At 40.4% G+C, this 21,887-nt stretch overlaps 1 protein-coding gene across 5 annotated transcripts in view; it reads left to right on the forward strand.

Annotated features, from left to right (window-relative positions):
- The window catches only part of sulf1 (sulfatase 1), a 103,637-nt gene that overhangs the window by 66,083 nt on the left and 15,667 nt on the right, over positions 1-21,887 (forward strand). For all 5 annotated transcript variants that reach the window (XM_044105349.1, XM_044105350.1, XM_044105346.1 and 2 more), the window contains 5 exons: positions 12,996-13,292; positions 13,870-14,109; positions 14,680-14,831; positions 17,428-17,597; positions 21,683-21,833. In XM_044105349.1, coding sequence (XP_043961284.1) covers positions 13,118-13,292; positions 13,870-14,109; positions 14,680-14,831; positions 17,428-17,597; positions 21,683-21,833 — 888 coding nt within the window. In that variant the 5' untranslated portion in view covers positions 12,996-13,117. The remainder of the gene's footprint in view (positions 1-12,995; positions 13,293-13,869; positions 14,110-14,679; positions 14,832-17,427; positions 17,598-21,682; positions 21,834-21,887) is intronic.

Genomic DNA, 21,887 nt, shown 5'->3' on the forward strand with positions numbered 1-21,887 from the left:
AGGAATGTCAGTTTTTACCCTCTTAAGCTGTTACATTGACAAATATCACATTTGAATTTGAAAAAAAATAAATATTGGGCAAGATTCTCTGTTTTACAATCAAGTCTATATTTTAATGAATGTTGTAAAATATAATGGTTTGCAGATGACTTTCTGTGGCTCATAAAAGTCAGGTTCAGCTACTTTTAAAATGGAAATAAATGGATTCAGGATAAAGAATAGACCGTTTCATCCAGAGTATTTTCTGCTTTATGTATTTTGCCAAAATACACTAAATCAATATACAGTGGTAATATACAGTGACAGATATAGTGACATCTTGATTTAAAAACTTGATAAATAACAAATACCTCATTATGAACACTTATAAGCATTCATGCTCTTCTGTAATTGAACTCCAACCTTTGACTCATGCCATATTTTAGCTTTTCTAGTTGACCGTACTCTGAAAGATCTTAGATTTGACTTGAGGTTTTTTTTGTTTTGGGTAAAATTTGGACAGTTCTGAAATAGAAATAAATGAATCCAGAACTGGAAAAACATCTTTCATCGTGAACATCATCTGCAACTTGTTTAGATGAAAATGCACTTGATCGGTTGGTGGTAAGAACATTGTGACTAACAATGTGACATCTCTGCTTCAAAGGTTCTCTGAGTAATACACCTCTCATGATCTAATAAATTATCTCATAATAGTTTTTCAATCTTTCAAGAAGACTGTAATACTCTAATTTAATTTTTAAAAATGTTAGGCATGTTTCTCTGATTTGTGCCTGTTAAATGGAATGCATTGCCGATGACTTGTTTCTATTCATGACAATTAAGTTTGGTCACAAGAGCCTCATTTGCAACATGTTTTCAATTAAAATACATTAATTCACTTAGGGACAATATAGTGATTTAGAAAGACAAGCAAGGTCTGTAATTTTCATTATGGGTACACATCAGCTATGGACAGAAAAAATGAAAACAAAATCTGGGATATCGCATTGTAGGATTGTTAAAGAAACTTATCTAATGATTGCATACAAAGGCATTTATACACACACATGCATTCCTTTTATCAAGGCTACTTGTCACCTGCTCAAACGGTTTCTACTTGTACAGAACTTTTGTAAGCAGAACTGGGGGCAACTTTTTTGATCAAAAAAAGCTTAGTTTGTGGTAATACGCTTCACCTAATAATTAAGCACATTAGCTTTAAAAGCTGAGCTTGCTTGTGCTCTCCTGTGTGCCATAATGTTAAATGATTTCCTCAACCACTCTCTCTTCTGCCACTTATTTATCTCTTCAGCGTAATGATAGTGTTCCTTGCCTTAGTCTGATTGCATGGTAGCAGTGGCGTAGATTGCACCAACCTATGACAGCAAATGACCAGTATTTGAACAGCATGCTTCTATTCATGTGGGATCAAGAAAGACTATGTTTAAATGAGTCAGACACTTTCTCAGTTTCCTTGTTGATCTTACTGATCAAACATTGCTTGAGAGTTTCAGCCACGTAACTGCCTCCAAACTCAAATTGTCCTTGACTTTTGAGGGTGATAGCCAAACCATGCATACGTATCTGGATGTGCGGAGACGCACAGTTGGGGTTTTTGAGGTATTTGGGAGCTCACAGTAATACCCCAGTGTGTTTGTTCAGTCTGTCATTTGAGCGAGAAAGGTCAGGGCAAGCAAACATTGCATCCAGCTCATCTTTGGCGAGAATCCTACTCCTCCAGACCCGGATCCAACTCGGAGCACTTTTTTAAAAGAGTTTCAACCACATATTTATAGTGGCTTAGCTTCTAGCTTTGTCATAACTGTCAGTTGTACACAGAAAGAACCCTGAGCTGTCTTCAAATGAGTCAGAGACATTTTGTTTATGGGTGGACTACCTTTTGTTATAATCAGTAATGTTTGAGTGTAAGCGGAAGGATTTGTCTGGAGAGGGAGAAAGCCAGTTTAGGAGGGTGAAGTGGAGCAGGGATGAGATAAACAAGAGAACAAGAGTAAATAGAGGGAGGTGTGAAGGAGTGATAAAGAGGTGAAGAAGGATAAGGGGAGAAAAAAATGGTCATCTCAGGTGAGCCATGTGCCCACACCCACAATTCCTTAGATCTACAACAGAAAGGGTGGAAATCTTTTTTGCACACACGCATTTAAAGAGAAACTTAGAAAAAGCCATGTATACGCAGACTCTGTGTACAAGCTTGCCCCCTTGGTCTTCCACCTCCCAGAGTGCTGGACTGTCCTTGTTTCCTCATGTCTCTTGTCCAATAATCCCCTCCCCAGGGAGAGGCAATCTGTTTTAGATTTGAAAGTGAAAGGAACCTGGCCTGTATCACGTTCATTTAAATACCCGTCAGAGTCCGTCTGCGTGAGATTGGAGTGAGAAGTGCTGCCGCGGGGTTTTGTGGGGGGAGCTGGGTTGTCCCCTTTCATCCACCGCCTTTCCAGGAGAGAGATAATGGGGTGGGGATTGTAGGATGGATGAAAAAGGATGGAGTGGAGCGGGGGCTGTAAAGAAGTTTCCTCACCCCTCCATACTCCACAACCTGACTAATAGAAGCCAGCGTGTGTTTGTTTCAGCTCTCCTGCTCCCTTTCTTTCATTCTCCCCCTGGAGCCAGCAAACACATTCAACCTCAGCCAGCACTTTCACTCCTGTCCTGAGTGTGTGTACATGTACAACTGCTCAAAAGTGTGGACTTGACCATGTGCTTCGTTTAGCCTCTGGTCCTGTTTGCGCTCACTTGATCAATCAGAATTTGCCATATGGACGTAGAGCCGCTACATTCTGAAAAGCAGCTTTGTTTACGGTGAGCAAGAGTAGCATTTCAGTGCACACATTATCTTTACTTTTCTCAAGTTGTCCGTGGCAACCTAAGCTGGCATTGACCGGCGTCTCTTTAACATGCCAGGACAGTGTATTAACTACATTTCTTTAACAATGGTTTAAATTAAAAACATTTTTATACTTAAGCTTTCAGTTTAATGTTGTTTAGATTAACCAGGCTTCTTGCCGATGCAGTTCTTTGGACTTAATGTTGTGCTGAGATGTGAAATTTTTCCTGAGTGGTATGAAGTTAATTGAATTACAAATTATGTTACTGCGTGCTTCAGAAAACCACACACAAAGCCAGAGGCAAAGAAAAGCTAAGCTCCTGGTGTACAAATTACAGGTTTTGTGTCTGTCTGTGCTCAGGTCTGACAGATAATTCTTGCTGCCTATTTGAGTGACTGCTGCAGCAGACTCGCAGTTCATGATATCCAAATTTAGTCATACATATGTGCCTCAGGGCATTGACAGCAGGGAGCAGCATTGTGGCACAGGTGCAATCAAACAAATATACATTTTTATGAGTGGTATCACATTTGCATGACACAGTCTCGGAGAAGTTTATTATTGGCATCCAGGGTCACGTAGAGCTTGGTTCTCATGGTCTGTTAGCCTATGGTTCCTGTAGAATAAGTCTGCACATGCTCCAGATTTTAGGGGTGTTCAGTTTCATGTGCCAGCAGCAGTTCTACACTAATCAGCAGCTTTCTGACTGAAGGTCTGTGGATATGGAATGAGCGCGCCTGCTTAAAAAAATGCTTTTTAAATCTAAAGTGACATATGATGTTCGTCTGCAGTATTGTGCTTCATGACACAATTTTGACTACTACAACTATAATATCCTTTCACTTGGTGTTCTGATTATGGCTGATAAACACCTTATAACCTTAGTCAAATTTTCAAGGGATGTTTGCTTGGAATAATATACTATGTCATTTTTCTCTTTTATATAGTTATGGTGAGAGAGCAACAAAGTGATGTTAACTGATTAATTACTAATGCTGTCTGCTCAGGTAACTAGCCTCCAATTGACTGGTAAACAGACATACCGCTCCAGTTTTTAATCAGCATTAACTTCAGAGGAATGGATGAAGTTTTTTTAACTTCCGTGCTATAAGTTTCTGCATTTTTCACTAGCTGAAAAATTATAAACGGACTCATTTCGTTTTTGTGTAAGCCAGTGTTGGTGCAGAAGCCTTCTTTCAGCCAGCTAAATAAAGATTTAAAGCATCATGTGGGGCAGAGGCGATACTCTATAATAAATACAGTCAGTACAATCTCAGGTTATTCTGGGGAAGTCACTAGAATTGAATTAGGACTTTGAAACCCAGGTAACAGTGTACTTGATTCAAAAACTGTAATTTTTTTAAAACTATAGACTAAATATATACTATAGTTGCAATGACTAATGACCCATACCTTTGAAGTTATTGTTAAGCATGGGTAAAAATGAGCTACTATTGAATTTTAGTACATACCTGCTGTAAGCTTGACTCTTAAAGTGATTACTTTAAATGATGGTTTGGATCACTTGTGTTCACTATAAGGTATGTGGCTGTTTTCTTTGTTGGGTGCAAGCTCTTAAACTTTCTTTGTTGGGTACAAGTTAAAAGAAGTACTTATAGTCATACAACTGATGTCAGAATGCTGTGAACTGAAAACATCCCTCAAACTTGGTGAACTGACTTGGTTTCTTTATTCTTAACAATTACCTCAGTGGAAACCCATTGATGCAATTTGCTTTAGCCTTCTATTGTGGTGCAGAGAGTGATTTATTTGGGGTGCGTTTGATGTGCCAGACAGACAAGAAAGCCACCCATGAGTACATTCTGCTTGCTCTTTCTTCATTTGCTCAGACTGATGGGACTTCTGAAATAAATTGGAACTTCAACAAAGTTTATAGAGGCATAAAATGGATCTTACCACAGGGGCCCCTTTTCATTGGCTGATGCCCATTCTATGTGGTAGCGTGGCTACCACGTGCGTGGCCGTCTCTCAAACACACGTTTCCCGTTTGCTAAGTACAGCATAATGGCAGTACTGATACAACTTCTACACCTTGAGGCCTGTCTGTCTTACGTTAGCTAAACAGGTCAATATGCAATGTGTACTGTATCTAACATACACTAAAAAAATTATTTTAGCAGAAAAGGCTTTGGACTAAACTGTTACTCGTGTTAGCCACTCTAGCACCAAGAACAGTGTATCAGGCCTAGGCACACTCAAACATTTGCCAACAAACCACAGGAATCACCCACTGATTTCAAAAGTAGCCTACAAAACGATGAATGCCTGACTTACCCAGCCTTGCAAGAACAATAGGCATCAGTGATCTTGTCCACAGCTATATTGATGCAGAGGGTGTGTGGATCTGCCGTTTTCCTCATCGGGCGAAAGCATTTTGCTGTGACGTGCACAATGTTGGAGGCGTTGCGTGGCTCAAACACCTTGATCTCATCCAAAAAAGATGACATGAACTTCTTAGTTCCTCTGTCCATTGTAGTAGCTGATATATTGTGAAAATCCGGTTGAAATGATGCACTAATCGAGTCAGAAATACAGTCGAAGTGGAAGACGCCATGTTTACAGAGAAACAACGCGCCGCAAGGCTTTGTTTGTGAGACTTGCGGCCACGTGGGATTTTCTAGGTCGGTTGTGGGTGGAGCTTGGTAAGGTCCATTACATTCTATGAATTTAACCTGTGGTCTGTTTTTTCTTAACGTGGTGGCTTGCTTTCAGCTTGTCATAACTGTGGTTAATCACCTCATTAACTACAGTTACATTTGTCCTTATCAAAGGAAGATTTTCCCTTTAGTTGTTTCTCTTCCTCATCTTCCTTATCCTCTTTTTGTCCTCATCTAGAACTTGCATTTCCTCTTATAAAATGTAACCTTTACTTTTGCAAGCTGTGTTGGTATTGTCCTTAGCTTTTTGTAATTCCAGATGACTCTAGGTTCTTGAGCTCTACATTTTTGCAGAAAAGTAAAAGACTCTTATATTCACTGTCATTCATTTTCACTGCTGACTTTGATTTTGACCTTAAATTTCTAGTTTTCCATCAAACTTTTGAACGGAATGGGTGTATTTGAGTGATTCCAGCTTTACTTAATGACACTAAGTACAGTCATTCATTCTTCCCAGCATCGTCTTATTGCTTAGACAGATAGAACTAAACAAAGCTTGTGCCTGGTTCAGTTTAAACACGCACCACCTACAAATCCATAGCACACACCCACCCACACACAAATAAATAAAACTCCTTTTCATTTCTGTGAGGACTTGTGCTTTTTAATCATTTTCTAGTACCTAAAATCTCTTATGATTTTAAAACAAGCCTCCCATTGCTGTACAAGACATCACCACTTTGAAGCATTTTAAACTAGGATTTATTTAATTATACATAAAGATGCAGTCATGATGCTGATGGGGAAGCCTGGCAGCTTTGGCACTACAAAGGGTTTCTTCCTGGGACTGAAAGAAACAAGAGGGCTTAGACTAATGGCTATGAATGCACTCGCTACAGGTTCATATTTCACTGAATTGAGGCCATTCTACTTCATTAAAGTGGCCTCCATCGTACCACAAACCCACCGCACACCAGTCAGTGGGAAGCTCCAAGATTTAAATTCTGTAGCTTTACATTGGTAGGACGTTGCCTATCAAAGTAAAGAGTTGTGTAGCCATAAAGTTACTGGAACAGGGGAGGAGGGGTATCTTGTACTTCGTTTACCGACTGGAATTTAGTCATAAATCTTGAATAGGTTTTGGTCAAACAAATCAGTAGAGTTAAGAGTGTGAAAACAGCAAGGTTTGTTTTTGGGGGGTTTTTTTCTCCCCAGTACCTTCATGCAGCCAAATGAGTGCAGAGAGACAGAGCCTCCGTTCAGTCAGTCGTTCGTGTGGCTAACAGACAGGTTTTGGTGGGTACAATGTGCTACCCTTGGCTTGCTGGGCACAGCGGGTCCTGACACAGGCCCTCCTCAGTGTAAAATGGCCCCATGAGCCCTCATGGCAGCAGAGCGGCTGAATTCCATCATATTAGAGAAATATTTGGAGAAACCACTATATTAATTTAATGCCTAATTTTTCTTCTTGGAGAAGGAGCTCTCAAGCTGAACTAAAATCTTGGAAGTTTGATGCAAACATAAAAATGTTCCTCAGTTTTATTTAACCTGCAGCGTTTCTGAGGTCCATCTGTGTCTCTATTGCTATTGCATATTACTCTTTTCTGCTTTCCTCCACTATAGTATGATGCGCTGAATGACCTGTATTGTTACTAGTTCCACAGCTTATCACTGAACAGTAGAATTTAAACGATGCCATTAGACTTGCATTCTTCTCCTTTTGACCAGTGAGGAGATGAGGTAAGCAGAGTTGACAAGAACAAGTGGGAATCTGAGATGCTTTAACTTACTTACTTTACTACTAAATAAAGTCTTCTTACATTACTTAATAGCAAAGTCTACCCCCCAAAATATGCACTTATTAGCAGACGATTTCCAACCCTCCTCCCCCCCCCTTTTTATTTATTTTTTTGTAGTGCTTTGGCCCGATGATGATAATTTTTGGAAATTTCTCTTAACTATAAATAAACAAGATTAAAAGTGTTTTTGTTTGTTTGTTTGTTTGTTTTTTCCCCCAGCCTTTCTGCTTTAAATGGTTAAGAATTATTTATATTAGAAATAGCGGTGACTCCACAATGCAAGTGAGCTGTAATATTTTTTTAATATTTTGGAACAAGGATGCAGTGATTGCCAATTTAGCATTTTATTCGGGCTTTAACATCTTACATTAGTGATTAGCTTATATGTGAACAGACAGCTTTACTAAAACAGCCGTCTCGGTATATTAGAGTATGTTGAGCCTTATCTCAATTGAGAATTTCAAAAGGGCTTTGCCACCAAAAATAATAGAGCTTTCAAAAATAATAAAACACAACAGTTTAGCTGTAATTATTCTAGCCTTCCTGTTATCAGCCAAAGATTTGCTCTCTCGCAGCCTGGATGAACTGCAGACATGTCTTGACATTTTAAATACCTTTAAATACCTTTTTTCAAATAGCTCTCTAAATATTTACTGAATGCAACTTAAATTTTAACACTAGCACTACACTGTTGCTAAAAATATCAAACTTTGAGCTTTCATGCCACAAATTTAACTTCAACACTAAAGAGTGTTGTCACTGCAATATGACTGCACCAGGCCTGAGGTGTTCACTTATCAGAATAGATAAAGGTTTTGAGTTTCTGACCACCTGGTTACATGTTAAAAATTTACCAAGTCAAGTTAATAGCTAATTGTTAATACTTTTCCATTTGATTTATAGTTCCACATCTTATCAACACACAGGCTGTAGAATTAAAATTGTGCTGATATATGCGTTTTGCTCTCTTTTGGTATTAATTGGAATGTTTGAAAAGACTTGAGCATGGGCTGGGAATGCTTTAAAGTAGCTTATCAAAGGCCTACTAACCAGTCATTTCTATAAAAGAATGGTTTACTGTATAAGACAATCTGTTTTGAGTTTGACCTGCATCTTATTTTGAGAACTGAACTTCTAAAAGTTCAGAACTCTTCATTTGAACCCAATCCTGCTCTGTGGACAGATATATTATGCAACGATGAATGGACCTTTTTCATGTCAGTTGTTTTGTGCTTTTATGTTTCTTCTGCTATTTTTCAGTGACAGCTGATAAATGTACATCCTGTCATGGCTGTCTGGATAGAACCTAAGCCAGACATCACCTGTTTGTCATTTCTGGAAGGAAAATGCAGACCAATCCCAGACGGACCTTTTACAGGACACCGTACCTCTATATTGAACCCCTTCCATTCATTTTCCCCTTTTAACCTCTGTGTGTGGCTAGCCTCTGGTTGCTGAGGTTAGGTTAAACAAGCCACCATCAAAGCCGTATCACCGCTGGGGTCGGAAGAGGGTCAGGGCGCAGTGGGGTGTGTGGTTTGAGGCCCTGACTCGAGGGCACAACCAGACAAGTATGGCTGCCCAACATGGTTAAATAAGCCACAGCTTTATTATCTTCATCTTTATGTGAGAGAAAGTGAAGCTGTCTGCCTGTTAGCAGCAAATTACTGAGCAGAACTTCAGATTCCTCTAGCAAAATTATGTGAGTGCTAATTTCCTTAAGGAAAGTAGGAAAACTCCTGCTATCATGAGGTTGAGATGTACTAAAACTCTGAGTGATGATGGTCATTAATCTGAAAATTGCACATATTTTAAGCATATGGCAGCTGTGTCCCTGAAAACAAGTGGCCTTGTTGTTTCACTCCTTTGAACCCCCTAACTACTGGGTTTGTTCTGTTCGTATGTTCTAGTCACGCAGAGTACTGTACGGACCAAATTTAAAGGGTCATTACAGCAAATCCTCCAAAACAAAGGGGAAGCAGAAACAATGTGCTCCCTAGTCCTCTGGTGCTGTCCAGAAATTAAGATTCTTTGTCTGTTCAGTCCTAGATGATGTAAACTCGCTACTGTTTCAAAATGAAAATTGGGATTTTATTTTTGTTTTAGTGGTTTAGCAACATAAAATACACCATAGATTTAAGAAAGATGCAAGCAACAGAATTAAGCAAAAGTAAAAGCTGCCTGGAGTTTTCATGTTCTCCCTGTGAATGCTTGGGTTCTCTCCAGGTACTCCGGTTTCATCCCACAGTCCAAAAATATAAATGCCAGATTGATTGGTCTCTCTGGATTCTCTTTGCGATAGATTGCCGACCTGTCCACGGTGTACCCCGCCTCTTGAGCATTGACTGCTTGAGATGGGCACCTCACCTCAGTTGTGTGACACACTTTGCAGAATCAGGGGCATTTGCTGCAATGCACCGTTATACCGTTGTAATATTTGCGATAAATCATTTGGCTGAACTGTTTGTCTTTAGCCTGTTTGCAACGGCACTGTTCTTGACAGTTGTGGGAGATGACATGGTTGTTTTCCAGGTTCTGACGAGACATGTAGTTTGTACTTCAAAATGGAATGTAAAAATAATCCTAGACTGATTGCATATCACATTAACATAAGAGATAGGTTCTACGTTGAAGCCTTCACATCAGGATAGATAACTGTAAGGCAGCCATTTGGTACCCATACCTTGATTTATCTGCGTGGACTTGATTGACATTTAAATCTCAGTCCTTTCAAACACTGCAGATATTGACCTTATCCACTCTACAATATTTGAATCAGACCTTTTGTGAGTGGTAAGGATGCACCATTGATGGAAATCACTGGTATCTAAAACTGAATTGGTGTTGGGTGAGAAGATTGCATTGGCAAACTGACTGCCTTACAGCTGGTTTCCAATCTTCCACAGCTTGACCAAAATAGAGCCTTGAGTTTTCTCCAGAGATGAGTTGTGCCCTTTGTTTCTGGGAAGCTTTCCTGTATAATGTGGGAGGACTTGGACCCAAACGGCAAGGAATATTGTTTTTGTGGGAGAAAAGCCGGTATCTGGGTATCATTTTAGTGTCTGCATGTGTTTGCGGAGCAGTTTGTGTAAGGTCTTGTCCACTCCATCACCCTGCACTTTGGGGAGGGGGCGGGGAGTGTTTGGCCAAATGGTGCCAATGTTTGTACAGAGCTGTCACGATAACTGGCTCGCTCAGACACAGCTCATCTGAAACAGAAATCAGAACAGTATAGCACTGTTTGAACTCTGCTTATCATGTCTAAGATCTGACTGGAGAAGAGAAAGATAAACACCACAATTATAAGGTTACTGAAAATGACTTTTCTCACTTATTTGTTATTTTTTTGATGACATGATAGGTCATGATTTTGGGAGGAACATCTGTTGATGCATCACTTAGCAAAGGGTGTTTTTAACCTGTCAGATCATCCATTACTGTGCTCTACTGTCTCTACTGTTATCCTTAATTTCTTTTATTGCTTCCTAGAAGCCAGACTGTTGAAATCTTTCCTGTAAATTCCAGGACTGCCAATATTTCTTCATTATATATATATATATATATAAATATTTGTTTCACTGGTCTCTTTTTATGTTTAAGTTGTTACCTATAGTCGCACCCATTTTTTTCCCCTTTTGGCTAATTTTTCTTTCATCTGAAAATTGTACTTTTATCTGCTGAGGAACAGCTCAGTCTGTTTTCCACTTGGCCCAGGTAAGACATTACTGGTGTTTCTGATTCAGAACGGCTTAGCACAAGGAATGTGACAGTTGTCCATGGAGATGTCTGTGTGTGGCAGCTTTTGAAGACTCCAGCTGGAGTTCACACTTAGTGATCTCACTTAAAACCCCTGAATGGGCATTGCTTCACAATCCCATCAAGGCCGCAGCATCCCTGTTGCTTGTGGAACTTTTCTGCCACACTATTTCCTTCCACTCAGCTTTTTGTTATCAATTCTTCATTCAGTACTTTAAACAGTCAACTCTTTAGCCGTGATCCTTTGTAGTTTATTAGATTATCTTCTATTTTCTGAGAAATTGCATTTTGGATTTTTGCTACCTGTATCCCCTCTCCCTCCTCCCTGAGCTATTATTGGCTCCTGAAGACATGCACGACTCCCGACCGAAAACAACCAATCTGAGCCAGGAGGCGGTAACTTAACACTGTCACTCAACCTCATTTACTTTCTTCTAAAGATGCTAATGGCGGAGAAACAACTTATCGTTACAGGAAAACCGTTAATTCGCTGTCATCGGTGGCTATACTGACTCGCTTGAGTATTCACAACAAGATGCGCCGATGGTGGGGGAAACTGTAGCGATAGCAGAGAACAATGGGGTTTTAGGGAGGGAGAGGGATGAGCGGTGCCACCCGAGATTGTGACTTACAGGGCTAAGACCCACCTGCCAGCTCAGATTGGTTGTTTCTAATTAGCAGTGGGAGAACGCAGAGGAGCTAAAAAAATTGTCTCATGCCATACTGTCACAACATGGTGACAGCTTCAACAAAAACTTTAAGAAAATATTTTATTTAGAATTTACATACTGCAGCTTTAAAGGCCTAAGTAATTGACATGTTACCTCCATTTTTATCTGGAGTATCCTTTGGTATTCCAATTAATGATATTTATCATTTGGATGGAGTGATTATGGAAATAAAGGTAAGGACGGAGCCTCCCTGGGCAGACCCAGGTGTTGCAGACCTTCCATTTGTTTTCAGTCTGTTAACTCAAAATGGGAAACAGCATGGCGCCACTCAGCAGGACTACTATCCATAAGGCATTTTTCATCAGCATTAATGGAGTACTCATTATCACAGGGTAATGGTTCATTTCACAGCCACAAGCTATACAGCTCTCAGATGTATTACTGTCTGAAAGCTACCTGCTAATTGGCGTAATCTTAATGTGTGCATATTTACAATACATTTTTCTAATTAAGCATTAAAGTAATTTACATTCTTATACATTTATTTAAATTTTTGATTGAAATTGAAGATTACCGTCCTGTTAATCTTAGCTACATATAATTGTTATTGGTCAAGCATGAGTTTTTTGAGAACCAAGCACCAGCAGGTTTTGATGACTGAGTGGTCATCTGTGATTAGCAACAAAGCCACTGGAGTTAATGTGGTGGAACCATTTACTCCGCCTCCTGCACCAGAACTCCCTCCCCCATCCAAAAGTCTGTCATGCATGACTCACCAGGATAGGTGGTGGTGGTAGAAGTGGCGGTGGTTGGAGAGTTGGGAGCTGTGGAGGGGCGGTGAGTCCGACTGAGTGACAGGTGGAAAGTGGGCCCTGATTGGCTCCAATCGAAGAGCAGTTGTGGGTGTTTGAGTTTGAGCAGCCAATTGTATAGTTTCGGCACATTTAGCTGAACAACAGCTCTGCAGTTGGGATAAAGAGTTTCCATGTGTGAGGTTGCCTAAAGAGGGAGAGAACATTCAAGTATTTTTCTACTTTAGAAAAAGAGAAATTGTATTCAGTCTTTGGTGGGCCTTGTTTGCCTGGAACTTCACCCCCAAAATGTAACTGAGGTCAATTTGTTGATGTGCTTACTTGAAAGTATTTTTTAGACCTTAAGGAGCTGTTATCAAGGAATTGGTCATTGTTTCTTTGTTTATTGCTCATCTATTACATAGAGTTGACTTGTAAAAGTACTGTCCACCTTTTTCTAATTACTTTAAAATTAATCATGTTATGTCATTCATCCTTGTTTTAACATGTTTTTCTTTGTGTCTTCTCTCAGTCAACTAGGCCCTTAACATCTACCAAGGTGTAGGCAAGCGCCCTCGCCCGTCCTCTCCTCCCTCCCATCTCTCCAGTGATCATCCCATCAAGTTCCTTAGCTGTCTGGTTCTCTTGGACGCCATGCTAATTCACTGGCTCTCCTGGCTGGTCCTGCTGTCTGTGGACTGGACTCCAGGCAGCCAAGCCTTTACCACCACCAGGGCTCAGGGGCTTAGAGGTCGCATCCAGCGGGACCGCCGAAATATCCGGCCCAACATCATCCTCATCATGACCGATGACCAGGATGTTGAGTTGGGTAAGAAATACTGGCAAGCTTACCCCTCCACATTTATTTGCTAATATACAAAATTTATCACTGTATTTGATCTTAATTGCTTTCTTTGTTTTTCTGGCTATTTGCCTTCAGATTTATATGGTCTCCTTCTTTACATTAAATATTAAACACAGACCATAAACCAGTAGGGAATGACCATCTGGTTTTTCAGCTGCTGCATTTCAATTAGGTTTAGACTGAGAAAACTGAGCCAGAATGGATTACCTACACAGTACCTATAAAATATACAAAAGTATTCATCCTTTTGAATGATTGAGCCTTTTTATTGCTCTGACAAATCAAAGACTTTTGTTCTTTGGACCAATTTACAAAAGAGTCCTGTTTAATCTCAAAGTAAAATCTGATTTCAACAAAATGACAACTGATTAAAAATATAAATAACATTTTTATGCTCCTGACTAGAAGGGGCATGAACAGCCCTTTTCATGTCCAGCCACAAAGAATAATTTTTATAGATACTGTGTAATCTTCTAAAAGTAAATTGAAGTCCAAGTATAAATAAATGAGAAATAAAAGTAACCTTGCTTTTTCCTCTAAGGATCTCTGCAGGTGATGAATAAAACCAGAAAGATAATGGAAGACGGCGGCACAAGTTTTATCAATGCCTTTGTCACCACACCGATGTGCTGTCCGTCACGGTCATCCATGCTGACTGGAAAGTACGTCCACAACCACAACACCTACACCAACAATGAGAACTGTTCCTCCCCGTCTTGGCAAGCGCAGCATGAGCCACGCTCCTTTGCAGTCTACCTGAATAACACAGGCTACAGGACAGGTTGGTGCACTCACCATTCTAATCTCCCAGACTATTGGTTGGTTCTAGATAGTTTTAATTGTTTTTGGAGGTGGGTTTGCTTTGACTGTCAAAGATCTGAGTTAGTAGTGTTTTAACTGCTGATTAAAACATTACTCTTCCTCCTCACACAGTGACATATCTCCAGTTACAGTGTGTCTGGCAATTCAAAGACAAAGATAGGAAGCTGCACCAGCCAATACAGTCTCTTGTCTGATTTTTTAAAAAAATATTTTTTTCTTTTCATAATTCTGACAGAGTAAATTTCTGCTGCATGACACAGGCCGCGGATGACATAAAATAACATTACAAGCTAGCTTTGGTCTTTGAATCCAATTATTCGAAAAGACCTTGAATGGGATTTGATTCTTTGGATTGGATCAGGACACATTAAGGTTTCGAGAGGAAAAGAGACAAACCTCATTGTCAGGCGTCCAGACAGATAGAGACGCAGAAAACCCATAAAGAACTACAAAGAAACTGAAAACATGCACTCATCGTTAAACACTGTATTTAAAGCAACTCTCTTCTCTGCGCTCCCCATCTCTGCAGCCTTTTTCGGCAAATACCTCAACGAGTACAACGGCAGCTACATTCCGCCTGGGTGGCGTGAATGGGTCGGATTGATCAAAAATTCCCGCTTCTATAATTACACTGTCTGTCGGAACGGATTCAAGGAGAAACATGGCGCTGACTATGCCAAGGTATGTGTTCTCATTATCTCACACCAATTTCTTTTCACTTTATGACTTAAAATAAAGGCTTTGCTTGACAAATGTTAGGTTGGAATCTCTTATAAACATAGAGAAGCCCTTCAACTAATATTGTGTCATTTTTCAGACTGAAGGGAATTCTGTATTGTGAATTATAGGGAATGAGCTGGGATGAGGTGGTGTCTCCTCTTTTTGTGGTATGACTTTAGATGCACCTACCCTTAACAGCTAGACAGTGTAAAATAGATGCAGCTTTATGGGAAGACAAAGTTGCTTGCAATAAACACCTCTTTGATTAGTGGTTGTTTCCTCTATTTTTGTCTGCCTCTTTTTCTGTTTTTCCTACGTCCTGCTGTGTTTTGCAAAATGATTTTGCAGGAAAATACCAAAGTAAAATTTCAACTTACAGTGTCGGGTTCACAAGATGAATTGTGGTTACACTGCAAACAGCCTCCTGCAATAATCCCCCCCTCCCTCAAATGTTTTAGGAGCTTTCAGTTTGTTTTCACGGAGCCATGCCAGTATCTCCTCGGGTTGTACAGTTACGGATAAACAAAAAAAGATGAGCAAGTAAGTGTTTGAGTTGCCGTTCCTCTGCCAACTTTGGAGTGAGGTGTAAAGCAGAGACCGATGTGTTTACATGACATTTACATGGTGATCAAATTGTGGTTTAGAACCAAATAGACTTCATATTTGCAATTTACTGCTCACACCCACCACCTGGCAACGCTGATCTTTTCAGAGCGCTGAGGGAGTCCACCAAGGATGGGTTGGCTGCAGTGTGACTTGCTGCGTGTTCATCCTGAGTGGTTTAAATCAGTTAGGCCCCATCAGAGTTTCTGTCTGTAGGAAAAGGAGTTCTGGTGGGAATGTTTTCTTTGTCCATGTTGCCTGTGGACTTCTTTTTATTCAGATTCCATGACACTAGAACAACAGCCATAAAAATGGGGAAGTCTTCCAATCCAAATGTGGCACACTGATGTCATCAAAGCTTACACAAGTCTTGCGCTGAACCCTTCCTGTGCAAATCTTGTAAAGTTGATGCAGTAACGTCGTCCTATATCGATGGTCTTTTCTGACAAAGGAGTAGTGCTAACAAAATCTTACTATTTGACTTCCAGCTCCAAATGTGAAGAGGGATAATCACCACCCTTGTGACTATTTTATAGCTCTTGGCCAGGCATTCCCCATGACACTTTCACTTCCTGTTGACCTGCCAGAGCCCTTTAGCACCAGGGGCTCAGATTTTAGTTGCTGGCAGCGCTGCCGGGCACGGCAGTGCTTTTGCCATGTGCACATAATCCTCATCCTCTTCGGCCATGTGTACCTGCCAGGTTTTTAAAACTTGACTGACTCTAAAAAAAAAAGGTAATAATAAAGAGAAGATGAATCGGTCAAACCCACTTCTGACATTTCTGGGAAATCTCCCTTAGTGTTTGTTCTTAGCCGTGGAGTCCCTTCCATTTGTTTGTTGTCGGGCAACAACAACACCAGCAGCAGCAGCAGCATGACAAGACTACAGATAGGACTGTTAGTTGGCTATTAAAACTGTGCTAATCCTATTTTTATTTTAGCCCAGGGTGTTGGTGACTGTGAAGGTAAAAATAAGGCCAGACTCCACCCTGACTGGAATAAAGGTTTTAGTAAAATGGCATGGCTTTGACATGCTTGCGGTGACAATTTCCCATTGTGAAGGCGGCAGGAGCTCTTCAGTTAGTTTCACTCTTTTAGCTGGGCTTTATTTTTACAATGACCAATTTCTGAAAAAAATCTCAATTTCAGGAAGGAAATGATTTCTCACATTCAGCACATCTCATTGGAGTAGGCAGGTTTTCCTATACAGTCTTGAAAATAACAGAAAATCTATCTGTCCATCCATCCGTCCTTGCTTGTAGTTTTTGCAGAGACCATATAAAAAATTTGACTGCTGCAGTAATATTTCCCATAATTTATTGTATTTGCAAAAGTATTCGATTTTGACATGAAAAATATACTGAAACTCTGATTAAGGGTTATTTATTTTAGTTTTTGGTCTCAGGTTTTGTGCTCCAATGATTATCAAAGGTAATCATTTAGAAGCGGGAAGACGGACACTGGGCAGGCCAGAAACAACCCAAGTGGCATGAAAAGTTTGGAATGAAAAGTCCAAAGTGGAGTAGAGGGTGGGAGCTGTCATAACAGCATACCATTTGAAAGCACCACGCTTTGCTCACCATCAAGTGGTGTCACATTTGATAGTGCAGAGATTCACTGATGAGGCAGCAGCCAATATATAGTGTACACATGCTTTCACAGACTCCAGCTCAAACACTCACTCATTTACACACACAGGCAAGCTGCCAGCTGTTGACTCGACAGATTGGTGCTGTACTGCACTCAATGGCCCCACTTCATATCCCTACTGGCTCCTCTTAATTTATTTGAAAATGACTGGACCAGGAAAAGCAACATGTCATAGTGATTGGACTGCAAATGAGATTTATAAAAGCTCGTGCTGTTTAGGATTTTTCCTTCAATCCCCCATTTGTTTTCTAAATGATGCTTTCCTAGCCTTGGATCTTTACTCATTTTGCTCCTCTTTTTGAAGGATTATTTCACAGATCTGATCACCAATGACAGCATCAGCTTCTTCCGAATGTCCAAGAAGATATACCCTCACCGTCCTGTGATGATGGTCATTAGCCACGCTGCCCCTCATGGACCAGAAGACTCGGCCCCACAGTATGCTGAGCACTTCCCCAATGCTTCACAGCATATGTAAGTAAGACTGACGCTCAAATCATCAACTGTTCCCAAATTAGTTACAACAGAATGGCTTTGAGGAACACCGCTTATCATTTCACTATGCAATGATTTGCCGCCTACAGTACTTGTTGCATTTTCTTGTTCAGTACTCAAGTTCACAATGAACCACACTTCTTTTTGTCAGATAGCTGTGTTTGCTTTATTGTCAATTTTTAGGTTCAACTTCTTCTTCAGAACAGTGCTGCCTACACAAAATAACTCGCTCTCACTGCCCCCAGTTTCTTCATACCCTTTATAAAGAAACTGCTGCTTTTGTCAAAGTATAAAATCTCCAAGGCGACCTCTGATGTTATCTGTACACCATGTGATAAATTCAAGCTCTTTAAGCCCTTGCCCACACAAACAGACAATCTGCAAGACAATCTAATGGCTTGACTTATAAAATGAGAATAAACTCTGCATAAGAATATGAGACAACTGATGAAATTTGAAAAATAAATCTCTATATAGTTAGCACAAAAAGTAAGGACATTTGTGTGTGGCTGATTATTTCCTTGTTGTAATGATTTTTTTTAATGCAGTTTAATATAAATATTCCTTTAAATTATGTCGCATGGGTTTAGGAAAGGCATTTGTGGTTTGAGCAGCAGAGTTGAGTATATGGCTCGAGTCCTTAAAAACTTGCCAAATCCTCTCTGTAAATTCTACTGCTGATTCTTGTTTAGTGCCCTTTATTAGATTTTGGGATTATAGCTTGAAGGGGAAAAAAATAATTATTTTAACAGTTTAATAAATCATCCATTCAGCAGACTGGGGTCTCTGTAGTGTATGGGTGGGTTGTATAAAATCACAACTCCTTTATGCCAATGCTATTGCTGTGGTATGAACATCGCTGCATTATTTTGATCTTATGCATTAAGATGTTTTTTTCTTTTTTCCAAGAAAAAAAAAACGATTAAAAAAGCTATCATTATGTGGGTGGTGAGAATTTTCTAGCAGTGTTTCCTCAGACAGAGGGGATTCCATGAGGTTTGACCCAACATGCTTCGCTAATTGGATCTCAGCATTTTCTCTTTAACACTTAGTGGGGGTTTTTATAAAATGAGGTGTGTCAAGCATGATGACAGTACGCAGGTTCTCAATCTACCAGGGATGACAGGTTTCTTTGAAGCTCCAACAAGTGAAGATGGGGAAGGCATGAGCTCGAAATGATTTATCATTTGAGAACACCAGGGGTGGGGGGGGGGGCATACCAGCGGAGCGAATCATATCCCAATTTATCATAACGCCATGCTTATACCAAGCGAGCAGCTCATCCCTTTAGACTAGGCAATGAATTCTGTCCCAGTGGCCCTGTGGCCTACTTTCTCATGATGGGCCCTCTGAATTTCCAACAGAATACTACCACTTCCTGTCCTTTGTGCTCTGTGTGACTTACTCTCACTTTCTGTCTTCCCACATTACTCACATTTGCTTGTCTCGCCATCGCCATATCACTTTCCGTCCCTCTATTTACCTCTCCCTCCATATTTCCATCCTCTGTTATCTCGTTGTCTACCCCCCTGGCTTCCTGTTCACTTTTATCCCTAAAGAACTTCCTGACCTTGTCCATATCAATCAGTCGTTTCTCCCCGTGGCTCCTGGGATGTGAGGAATGCATTGTGTGCTTTGGAACACCCTTTGTGACAATATTAATTTATTTTTAGCTGCTGCCTACATGCCGGGCCACGGGTGACTGAAAGGGTTGTCCCAGTGATTGTGTATGTGGTGAGGTTACTATGGAGACCACAGGTGGTTTGCATGGGAGGGTGTTTGTTTATTCATTTATTTATATTTTTTGCTTTCATCAAATGAGGCAAATCATTTTTTCCGCTCTTGGAAATTCTCTTGAACAAAGAGACATATTTTTGACACTGTTCCAGTTTGGTTTGTCCGTAAGGCAGCATGCCCTCTATCAATGCAGAGATATTTAATGTTTGCAGCACATGCATGATGCAGCCAACGTGTTTTCTCGCAGGGTTGGGAACAGTTTGCGTGGCAGTGAAGGAGGAGCTGCCTCGTAAATCAAACGAGCGTCTGTACTTCTGACAGCTGCAATAGCAGTGGAGGGTTCTGTGTTAATGTTATTAACATTCCTCACTTAAGGTGTTTTCACCTAGCTCCTTAGATGTAGCCAGGTTGAGACCCATTTAAGTACTAGACATGTAATGCGGTTGCTGAATTGCATGTCTTGTGATAGCAGGGAGGGAGGGACAGCAATTCTAATCGCATATGAACAAATTGCCTCACTAAGAAGCCACCAACCTTCTTGTGTGTTTGAGTTTGTTTTAAAACACAAATAAAGCTGTAGGGCCTTACTAAAGTATTTATATCTCGTTATCAAATTCTGTTGCCTTATGACCTCAGTGCATTTTATTGGGATTTTTGCGTGATTGACAAATAATATATTGGTTTCAACATGTTCTCTTTGTAAAACCAACTCTTAACAACAAATGATTTTTCCTTTCCTTCTTTTTGAAAAATAGATCAGTCTCACTCAGATTTAGAGTGAAATTATAATGAAATGTAACCGTTAATTTTCAAATCTTGCCATAGATTCTCACTTGGTTTTTGAATCTTGACTTTGACTAGACTATTCTAAGACATGTCGATGCTTAAATATGAAATATTCCATTGTAGTTCTAACTGTCAGGGATTTTCTGCCAGAAGGGTAACTTTGACCATTTTCACAAGCCTTCTGAGGCCTCCATTCATCTTCCTACCAGATCCGACCAGCTGTTGAAGAACGCCATCTCTACAGCATGATACTGCCACCACCATGCTTCACTTAGGTCATGGTGTGTTCAGAGTGATGTGACTTCTGAAGGTCATTTGTTTGGGCATGATTTTATGCAGAGATACAATGGTAAAGGGAATTGAATGCAAAGTGATGTTACACTTCCCCGATTATTATTTTAATAGATTTGAATGCCATTTTCTTTCCATTACAAAGTTATACGGTAGTTTGTGTCACCTAAACTCCTAATAAAACCTCTGCAAATATTTGATTGTAACGTATCGAAATGTGAAAAATCTAAAAGGGTATGAATACTTTTGCAAGCCTCTGTACGTATGTTCTTTGGTGGCAGGTGTGACCTCTCCTACAGACCAACTTCATCCCACTGACCTCTGCATTCCTGTTCCTTGGTGCTCAGGGCCCCATACCTTGGTGGCCGATTGCCCAGAGACAAGCCTCTTTGTGGGGCTTATTATACTGCCTGCTAAGTGGGTGAAGAGTTCACCCTTCTTACAAAGCAGGCCTAAGGAGAAGAGGACAGAAGGCAGCTCAGTCAGTGAAAGCATAGGGGCTCTCATAGCAGATTTTTATTAAGTATCAGAGTTTTGATATTCAGATCTATTTCAGAGAGGAAATTACACTTTGACAGGAGGAGTTAATTCTTCTCCTGATTGTTTTCTAGAGCTTTTTATGCGACTGCCTGCTTGTCCTGTTGTAGAAACCTTGCAGGCACAGTGCTGCACTGTGTCCTCCGTGACTCTTCTTAATTTTATACTCAATCCCACTAACAGATTTGCAGCTTTTCTGTAATAAATATGAGTTATTCTCCCTCTTCTGTTTATCCCATCCCATTACACACTGCCCCTTCAAATGACCGTGACTTATTGAGTTCTTGCTCCAGAACTTGTTGCAAACTTGACGTTGGGGCCTATTATTTTCATAAGCATGTGCCAGCCCTCAAATGACCCATCTGTGCCAAAAGCGCAGTCGAGCGAGGAGACTCTCGTCTCTGTGAGAGAGGAGAGATGTTCGGAGAGGGGTGTGGAAAAACAGCGAAGGCGCTGGCTGCAGAAGTGCGAAGACATTTCTGTCAACAAACGGCGTGGCAACCGATGCGTCTCAAACACAGTGGACGACTGTGGCACCTGTTGCTGAACAGGAGTCTGTAAAAAGTAGCAGACAGGTGTTTTTTTGGCATTGCTAAATGTTCTCTTGCATGTTGCTCAGACAGTTATTCGTATTTCAATGCAAGGTAATAGTTGGGAATTTTATATAGGATTTTTTTTTTTTTAGCATGTTCTTCTTCTGTGTGTCTTTGAAGTACCCCGAGCTATAACTACGCCCCAAACATGGACAAGCATTGGATCATGCAGTACACGGGCCCCATGAAGCCAATCCACATGGAGTTCACAAACTACCTGCACCGGAAAAGGTTGCAGACCCTTCTATCTGTGGATGACTCTGTGCAGAAGGTGAGTGTAATTCTTAAAATGTTTTGCAAAGTGAACCGTGTTTTCTCTTACCGT

Source organism: Gambusia affinis, linkage group LG21 (genome assembly GCF_019740435.1).
Source record: "Gambusia affinis linkage group LG21, SWU_Gaff_1.0, whole genome shotgun sequence".
In the NCBI taxonomy this organism is placed as follows: domain Eukaryota; kingdom Metazoa; phylum Chordata; class Actinopteri; order Cyprinodontiformes; family Poeciliidae; genus Gambusia; species Gambusia affinis.